The sequence below is a fragment of the Rhizopus delemar genome, genomic scaffold, assembly GCF_000149305.1.
Source record: "Rhizopus delemar RA 99-880 supercont3.54 genomic scaffold, whole genome shotgun sequence".
In the NCBI taxonomy this organism is placed as follows: domain Eukaryota; kingdom Fungi; phylum Mucoromycota; class Mucoromycetes; order Mucorales; family Rhizopodaceae; genus Rhizopus; species Rhizopus delemar.
In genome coordinates, this window is record NW_027137880.1 from 1 (window position 1) to 8,891 (window position 8,891).

At 38.9% G+C, this 8,891-nt stretch overlaps 4 protein-coding genes across 4 annotated transcripts; 2 read left to right on the top strand and 2 right to left on the bottom strand.

The window, feature by feature from the left end:
- Positions 1–1,050: 1,050 nt before the first annotated feature.
- Positions 1,051–1,494, top strand: RO3G_17394 (uncharacterized protein; the record flags this gene model as incomplete). Its single annotated transcript, XM_067671978.1, has 1 exon — positions 1,051–1,494. One exon carries the CDS (start codon positions 1,051–1,053, stop codon positions 1,492–1,494), a length of 444 nt encoding a protein of 147 aa, XP_067528079.1.
- A 757-nt stretch (positions 1,495–2,251) lies between these two features.
- On the bottom strand, positions 2,252–4,134 carry RO3G_17395 (uncharacterized protein; the record flags this gene model as incomplete). The annotated part of the gene is made up of 5 exons (XM_067671979.1): positions 2,252–2,263; positions 2,385–3,481; positions 3,552–3,692; positions 3,742–3,913; positions 3,973–4,134. The coding sequence occupies 5 exons, from the start codon at positions 4,132–4,134 to the stop codon at positions 2,252–2,254; spliced, it is 1,584 nt and encodes a 527-aa protein (XP_067528080.1).
- Positions 4,135–5,686: 1,552 nt separating this feature from the next.
- Positions 5,687–6,024, bottom strand: RO3G_17396 (uncharacterized protein; the record flags this gene model as incomplete). Its single annotated transcript, XM_067671980.1, has 2 exons — positions 5,687–5,755; positions 5,803–6,024. 2 exons carry the CDS (start codon positions 6,022–6,024, stop codon positions 5,687–5,689), a joined length of 291 nt encoding a protein of 96 aa, XP_067528081.1.
- A 450-nt stretch (positions 6,025–6,474) lies between these two features.
- On the top strand, positions 6,475–7,332 carry RO3G_17397 (uncharacterized protein; the record flags this gene model as incomplete). Its single annotated transcript, XM_067671981.1, has 1 exon — positions 6,475–7,332. The coding sequence occupies one exon, from the start codon at positions 6,475–6,477 to the stop codon at positions 7,330–7,332; it is 858 nt and encodes a 285-aa protein (XP_067528082.1).
- Between the last annotated feature and the right edge of the window lie 1,559 nt (positions 7,333–8,891).

The window sequence follows — 8,891 nt, forward strand, 5'->3', positions numbered from 1 at the left end:
TGCAAAATGAATTTATAATATAGAATGCCGCACAAGATATTTTAATAACTTTTTTTTTGCTGAAATTGGTCTTTATTTTATTCACACGACGCGTAAGAACATGCTACAAAGGTCGAGCTTTTGTTCATTAATTAATATATTTGGCGCGTGTGTAACAGTCATTAAAATAACAACAGATTTATGCAATGATCTACTCATCTGAATCGGATAACAGCATATTGATACAAAAGCAGTTCAAAGCTGGAAGATATGGATTACTTAAAGCAAATGAAAATAATTGGATGTTTCTAGCAACTGGTGATACAACATTAAATAGCTCTAATACTCTGTCCGAAAGCTCAATCAATTATGGTTTCAGACACAAAATTTTAAATAAGAAATGATCGGTTTCCCGGAATAGACCTGCTCATACCTAAATATAGAATGCACCATTGGTCAACGTTTTTAATATCAAGGTACACAAGAGCCTCAATAAAAGCGATTTACTCGCACCCTAAAATCGTCTTCATACTTACAGTACTATACGCTTGCACTTGTAATTATTTCACGCGTGTTATCGATGTGCTTAGAGATATTGAACGAATTCAATAAATTACTTTCTACCTTGCCATCAGGTTGAAGGTCCGTTTTACGCTAATGTATATAGTTTATAGAAAAATGACTTGACGGTTATCTTTCGTAATATGGAATATATCAGTCGAGAATATGACGAAATAAAGAGTATGTTGCACAAAGCCATAGGGTATAGAAAGCGTACATGAGCGCATGGTAATTGATTGGTAATAAATTAAAAAGGAAACAGCTTCTTTTGTGCTTATCCATCTTATTTGCATAAATGTTGCAAAAAATACCACAATATAAAACTGACATTTATTGCAATACAAATTTTCAAAAGGAGATATAATATGCTCTTCGCAATGCCTCTAGTTTCTTACTAAAAATATGCACACCTAATAAAAATTAAATTAACGTGCGTCTTCAAAAAACATATAAAAGGCACAATGTCAATCGCTGTATTTGTTTTATCATCGATCCACTTTTCTATCTCCAATGAAGTTGTCTCTCTCTATCTTGCTTTTTGTCTCTGCTCTCGTCAGCGTCCAAGCCTCTACCAACCCCAAGGTCTCTCCCGAAGGCTGTATTCGTCCCAACAACCGTGGTGAAGGCCAAGGCCTTGGCTGGAAAGGATACTGCTGCAAGACCAGCGATGACTGTCATGACGCTTGTATCAAGGGCAAGTGTAACGGACCGGTCAACCCCAAGCTTGCTCAACCCATTGATGACGACTCTAGCAGCAAGAGTGGTAGCGGTAAAAAGGGCGGCAACAAGCTCTGTACTCGCCTTAACAACCGTGGTGAAGGTAAAGGTCTTGGCTGGAACGGTTACTGCTGCAAGACCAGCGATGACTGTCGCGACGCTTGTATCAAGGGCAAGTGTAATGGAAAGGCCAACCCCAAGTATGCTCAACCCATTGATGACGATGACAGCAACTAAATATGGATGGAGGAGTCAGCGTAACTAGATGAGCTTGCCTTTTTTTTTTTTTTTTATTTTAAACATTAATAACTTTGGAAATAAATGTTTTTGCTCTTTGTCTTTATAGAACTCTTTTTGTATATTTGCATTTGAATAGCAAGTTTAATGGACATCCTTCACTTTACGTTTGTAATATCCTACCTTCTATGTCCTTTAAGAATATTTAAATCAGGGTTACCGTCGTACAACAGATTAAAAAATGGAGACACAGATGATCCCTACTTTGTCTTTATGCTCTAAAGTATTATTTTTTTTTGTTGAGCCTGTCTGACAAAATGTATAGCAAAAGACAAGCTGTACTAATGAACATCTGAATGAAATTGAAGGATCAGAGATAATCGTTCCTGTCAAAAGAGTAAAAAGATCATATGGGTGTAGAAGAAACAAAGCAAGCTTTGACATATTTCTTCAAGCTGACATAAATACCATGCAACTACTTATGCTACTGTACTCAGTTACACTAAAGGCAAAGCAAAGGGTGAAAACAAGTGAATAAGAAAAAAAAAATAAAGAAAGAAAAAGATGATTGCAGATATGGTATTTTGGCATAATTTGAAAACCAAATACAAATAAAGCAAGTATGGGTTTGCTGATGTAATCTCGATGTCCTTTTGTGCTCACTACAAGCTTCTCTTATGGTGATACAAACCACTGAAAAAGACGATCTGACAGCTAAACAAGTCTCGTAAAAGACAGTGAACTATAGTTTGAATATTTAAATATGAAACTATTGTAGTTTGAAGTAAAATGTATTTTATAAAAATTGTCATCACTTTGCTAATTTTAGGAAAGCGAATGGCTCTCTGTTTCTTATTTATTTATTTTATAGAGCATCAAGCAGACTTTACCTTCTTTGCTTTCACTGACGATCGCTTTAAGCCATAGGAAACCAAGCGATAGACGCCAAAGAGTGATCCAAAGATGACAGAAAGCGAAAAGAGATAAAGATCCAAGTTGTATGCCTTCAAGAAGGAAAGATCGCGTCTGACGTCTCGTCGATGATTGATCTTGCCATCCTGATGCAAATAGAGCGCCTCTTCTACCACATCAGCACCGCGTTGGACACCATGGTTGGATCGAATCTGGACCAAGGCCTTGAAGCGATTGGCATTCTGTCTGTATCTATCATCACGCAAGACCTCTTGAACCACCTTGATTGCCTGTTCCTGATCACTCTTCTTCATCCGGCGTCCATAACCATTCTCTTCGGCTATGACAGCAGCCGCAGGTTGATCGCCAAAGAAGGGATAGACGACGATGGGCACGCCATTATAGAGTGCTTCATAAACCGAACCGGCACCTCCGTGAGTCAAGAATAAGCGAGTGGAGGGATGATGAAGGATGGCGACCTGAGGAGCCCATTCCAAAAAGAGGATGTCTTGTCCTTCTTTCTTGCCAAACAGCTCTCGGATACGATAGATTTGGCCGGAGCGTGTCTGGAGTGTTTCTGGAAAGAGATGCTCCATGTCTCTGACAGACCATAAGATGCCATCAATGTCGCCTGTTTCCATATTCTCTAGCATAGAGGTCATGATGAGACCAAGCTCCTCTGTTGCCTGAACCGCATGCTGTCCAAAGGCGACATAGACTACCTTTTGATGACTATCGAGAAACTGTTGAAGGTCATCCGTTAGCACAGGATGCGTTTTTGGCACGATGGGACCAATCAGCTCAACTAATGGACCAACGGGTCTTGCAGGAGCGAACCCAAAGGCGGTATTGAACAGCTTTATTGCGTCTTTAAGCTTTGCTGCTGGATTGGATGTGGTTTCGAGACCGAGTGCCATCTTTTCTTGTTGGGACTTTTTGATGAAGCCTCTAGCCTTGATAAAAAAGTGTATAGGGTTGATCACCTTGTCTTTTAAGCGTTCAAAGAACGAGACATCCTTGTTCGATGGGTTATGAAAAGAGAGAAAATCGATGTTAATGTAGGGAGCGGATGTATCTGAAGAAATAAAACATAAATGGTCATGCCATCTCTCTCTCCTTTTTCTTTTCTTTTTTGTTTTTCTTACCAAGCGAATAGAGAGGTACAGAAGTATAAATAAAAGGTATTTTACTAGTAATAGAAGCTTCAACACAGGCCGTCATGATATGACCACAAAGAGCAAGATCCACATCTTTTTTACTAAACAAATCCATATGATTGAGATAATCTAAAACAATGTCTTAGTAACTTCTCTTTTTTATGTGCTTGATAAATACCCTCTGTAAAGTTCTGTGAAAACTCTTCCAACATATAAACGAGTCTATCAACTGGTTCCTTTGTGGTTAAATTGCGAATCAAGTTCCCCATTTCTTCTTTTGTTGCTACAGCAGGACCAGCCGAGACTAAGTCAACAGTAGGAAAGTTCTTGATGAACTTTGTCTGATCATCCTAAGTCAAAGAAATACGTAAACATTCAAAGAGTTCTTCGTATCATAAAGAGACATTACACGTGTATAGAAGATCGTATGATGGCCTCTAGCTGCTAGCTCTTCAAGTATAGACAGGACCCATACAACGTGTGACGATCCACCTTGAGATGAACTAAAGACAATGTTTTTGGGTACATGATAATCCAAGGCCAACTGAAACGTGTTTTCTCCTGTGGCCATGCCAAAGCTAATATAATTAGCGACAGAAAACAAAGCAAACGATAGTGTCGAAAGCTTCATAAACAAAAGACAGTTAGAAAAATGTAAACGAAAAAAAAAAAAAAAAAAAGGACAGAATATTTATACAATGTTGTTTGTTTAGAGAACATGCTCTTGTGTAACGAACTTATGCCATTTATATTATAAAAAAAAACCAGCAGCTCACTTCAGAGACCCAACTATTGTTTTTTTTTTTTTTTTTTTTTTTTTGCTTGTCGACAATTTATCTGAAAACCCTATGCAATCCTAATAAATGCATCTGTCTTAAAAGTACGGCTAACAATGCAAATCTGACTATTAAATCCCTACAAACCCGGATAGGCCATTAGTTGGGGAATACAAGTATTCAAGACACTGACTGGACAAAGTTATGAGTTAGGGAGTACAAGTCCGCAGCACACTGACTGAACAAAGTCATTGCCGATAGGCTATGCAAATAAGCACTATTCTACACCCATCCTCTTTTAAATTAAAGCTTTTATAGATAATAAACATAGTTCAAGTAATCATGTCTTATGACACTTTTCTCTATCAATTTCTCATTCAAAAATCTAATTTGGACCCGAAAGAAGCTATTAACCTAAGATTCGATGTTTACCAATGTTAGAAATCTGTGTTCACAACACATATTCTTATTCATGATTGGGTACATAAAGTAAGAAGAATATTAGTTAACCAAACTTTGTAGGCATCAGAGCCGTAAATGGGAGAAAAAACGAGTGTTGCGTTTATGAAAATTAAGACTGCATATTTAATAAGGCGATTAACTTAGCTGCTGCGGCGTGTATTGATGACCTGAAGGAAACAGTTTATATAGATTCATCATACTTGGAAACCATGCTCTCTTTTCTACATTTTGTTCAACTTATTTATGTCGCAACATAGTATAGCATAAGTACGTTTTCATTACATACTTTGCTAAAGATAAAAGCATTTGTCTCAGTCCTTTCTTTCTGGCACAGTTTTATCATTTATATGTTGGACAAACCTTTTATTTTCAATGTCCCTCTGGTGTCTGTAATAATATATCAATTTGAGCTTAAAGCTCTTTTTAGAGTAATAAAATGTTAATGTGATACATATTTAGATGCATTATTTCAAGTAGAAAGTAAAAGATAAAAAAAAAATCAAGGATTTGTATTAATTGGTAAAAAATTGCCTACAATCAAAGTCTAATAATAGAGCAATTTCAATACAAAGACACCTTGATTTTATACAACTTACTGGACTATAAAGAAAGAAAGAAAGAAAAAAAGTAAATGCGTTGAACAAGAAAAGGGGAATATTTGTGATAGCTTACATATTAAATTTGTCTCTTCTGACAGTAAAAGAAAAACAGCAAGGAAATATAACGTCATTCTTCTTGGTTGTCACAGTGCTTGTGATATCTTTTTGATAGTTTAAAACACATGAGGCTAATACTGCCTTTTGCTTTGGATCAAACGCAATCTTTCCATATTTCTAACATCCCCTCTAAAATGTGAAATTCGTGTATAAGAAAAGAAAAAGGAAGCTATTCTCTTACCTCCCAATAATTCACTGTGGATTCCTCAGTCATGATTTCATAAATACATAATTGACCCTAATAATAATCAGAAAAAAAGATAAAAATAAGTCAAGTCAACTTACGTTACGCAGTTTATCAAAAGGCACATTAATCAATTCAGCAAATTCTCTATTTCCCTTGTAGATCTCACCTGTCCTTCTCCAAAGACAAGCTGGAATTCTCAAAGCGGTAAATATGCGATCATAATCCAATAGCAGCCTCTCAAATCCTTCCTCTACCAAGATCAAATCAATATCCGTCAAGGACTGTGCTACTTGACGAAATGTGGGGCGGAATAAGCCCATGACATTCAAAATACGTAGCTTTTTTTTCCGCTAATTTATAAAACCAACACTGATAATAAAACGTCTCTAAGTATGCCACCTGGCTCTATCAACCAAAACAATACGCCAAGCATATCAAATGTCCTTACCCAAGAGGAAACTACTGAATTGATTGCCCAGTTCGAACAACACCGTAAGGTCTTAAAATGCCCTCACTGTGAGAAACAGGGTCTCTTTCGACGAAACGGCCACACTAAGACAGAATCCCCGCAAGCTCTTTTCCGTTGTACCAGCTGCGGTAGTAGCTATAGAGCTATAACTATGAGATCCATTATACATTCTTGCATTTCTTCTTTGACACAGATCTCACCTACAGAGAATGTCGAAATTTCTAGACCCTCGCAAACAACTCCGACCCACCAGCTAGACTCACTTGGTAGTCAATCAGGTGACGTACAATCTCTTCTAAACATGATCCAGCGCCTTACGCAAGAGCTTGCAGCCGCCAGATCTGAAATTGAGCAACTCCGTACCACAACTATCCAGTTACAGAACCAGTTTAACCACGAAAGATTAACTAGTAACCAACCCACACCACCTGTAATAACAAATACTCAATCCTCCTTTGATATCCCTGAACCCACGCCAACAGCATCACCTTGGCGTAACCCCGACCAAGTACGTCGATTGAAAGAAAGCCTAATGCAGCAAAGACAACAGCGACGACAACAAAGACAAGAAGCCGCCGCCAGAATATTACAGCCACCCTCCGAGAATCAAGGCTTTAAGTACATCTATCTCCCCACGAAGGCCCGAGTACCCATTGGCCAACTTCGCTCCCGATTGCGTAAATTGGATATCAATAATAACCGTATCCTAGATATTCACTACCCTGATCGTAATGTCGTAGCCCTACTGGTGCACAATGATTATGCCGACGAACTTCGTTCCCACCTGCAACGTTTCAAGGTAACGCTGAAAGATGATTTTAATCCTTGTGATCCTAAAATCCTTCGTGACCCCCAATACGCTGACGCTTCTGACGAAGAACGAGCCAACCTCGCCTTTATGCATCATTGCAACCGTATGGAACGAGCTCTGAGATTCATACGTACCCCTGTTAAATTTGCTGTTGCAAGATATTTTTACGCCCAAGGATGGATCAGCAAGCAGACTTTACAGGAGAACCTACCCTCAAACCGACGTAACAACGAACCAGAGTCAGATCCGCTATGTTTCGAAGATGAGAACATGAGTACCACAGATGAATATAAGAACCAAGATCTTCCTTCTGATGAGGCCTGTATGAACGATGCCTTATCACTATGAGTAATATTACAATTTCACTTTTCAATACAACTGGTTTAGCTCGTCAAGCCATAGGCCCTATCCTTAATATAGTTCGATCGTCTTCTGTTCTCCTCCTTACGGAAACCTGGCTCTTAAATCCACTTAAGTATCCAACGCATTGGAAACAATACCATACATATGGTATTAAAACCCAACCTCTAGCTACCAAAGGTAGTCAAGGAATCAGTCTTCTCGTGAATCCTGACTGCAAGTATCATGTCCATCATTTTAGAACTGACGATACACCATTAAGTCAGTACAAATTGTCTTTTACCATTGCTAACGTCTTAATCCACTGTCTTTACCTACCTCCCCATCTGGATAACCAAACCGTCAATCAAGTTTTAAACTCTTTACCGCATACAACTAGCCACACTAATACGACTATTATCTGCGGCGACTTTAATGCTAGACTGGGATCTATTGTAGGGGACCACTCAACGAACTCCAGAGGCAATCTGATCATAAGCTGGATACAAAGAAACAATATCATCCTATGGAATCAAAGGTTGGCGTATGGACAATATACTTTTATGGCCCATCAGGGCAGTAGCATTATTGATCTATTTATGAGTACTACCGAGCTTACTGGATCCTCCATGAGAATTCGCCAAGATCTTTCATTGGACTCGAATCATAAATTAGTATCTCTTTCCTTTCAAATCAATGCCAGCATTCCACAACTCCCAAGGCACCCACGGATTATCTGGAATCTAGGAAAACTCAAGGACCGCAACAATCATGAAGTATACTTGCGTCGTTTTCAGGAGTTATCCCAGCCTTTATTGCAATACCATGAAAAACATTATTATCATATGAACAATAGACATTATGCGGTTGACTACATAGAAAAGCTCAATGCTGACCTTTGTCAGGCAATATATACCTCACTAGATGACAGTTGCGGGAGAGTTTCACACTCTACAGATCCATTACGCGACTTCTGGACTGACAAATTGCAAGAAGCTTACGACTACCGAGAACTCTGCTACAGGAAATGGAGAAAAGCATATGGGCTTAACAAGCTCCATTATTGGCTAAAGCACCAAGAAGCTAGAGCTACTCTACGTCGACTGATCGCCCAACTTCGCCGAGAAACTTGGGCCACTTTCTGTAAACAAATGGCATCTGAAGAATATACCAAGGCAATATCTAAGCTTAGCCGTATTCGCAAGAACCGAACTTTGAAACCCACTTTCTCCACTCCAGAGGGCCCACAGCATGCAGCTGAAATAATGGCTTCCTGCTTGGAAACTACTTTCTCAGGTGATCTTCTTAAAAACGTCCAACTTTACGAAATCGATACTCCTATTTTACCTTTTGAAATAGATTGCCCGTTCACCAGGGACGATATTAACCTCGCTATCCGTTCCCTACCAGTCAAGAAAGCACCTGGGATCGATCACCTGCGAAATGAAATGCTCCAACCAATATCTCATCTGCTAGCACCTATTCTCTTTCACCTCTTCCATATGTGCTGGGCTTGGTCATATGTCCCACAGACATGGCGCATTGCCCAGGTGATACCCATATACAAG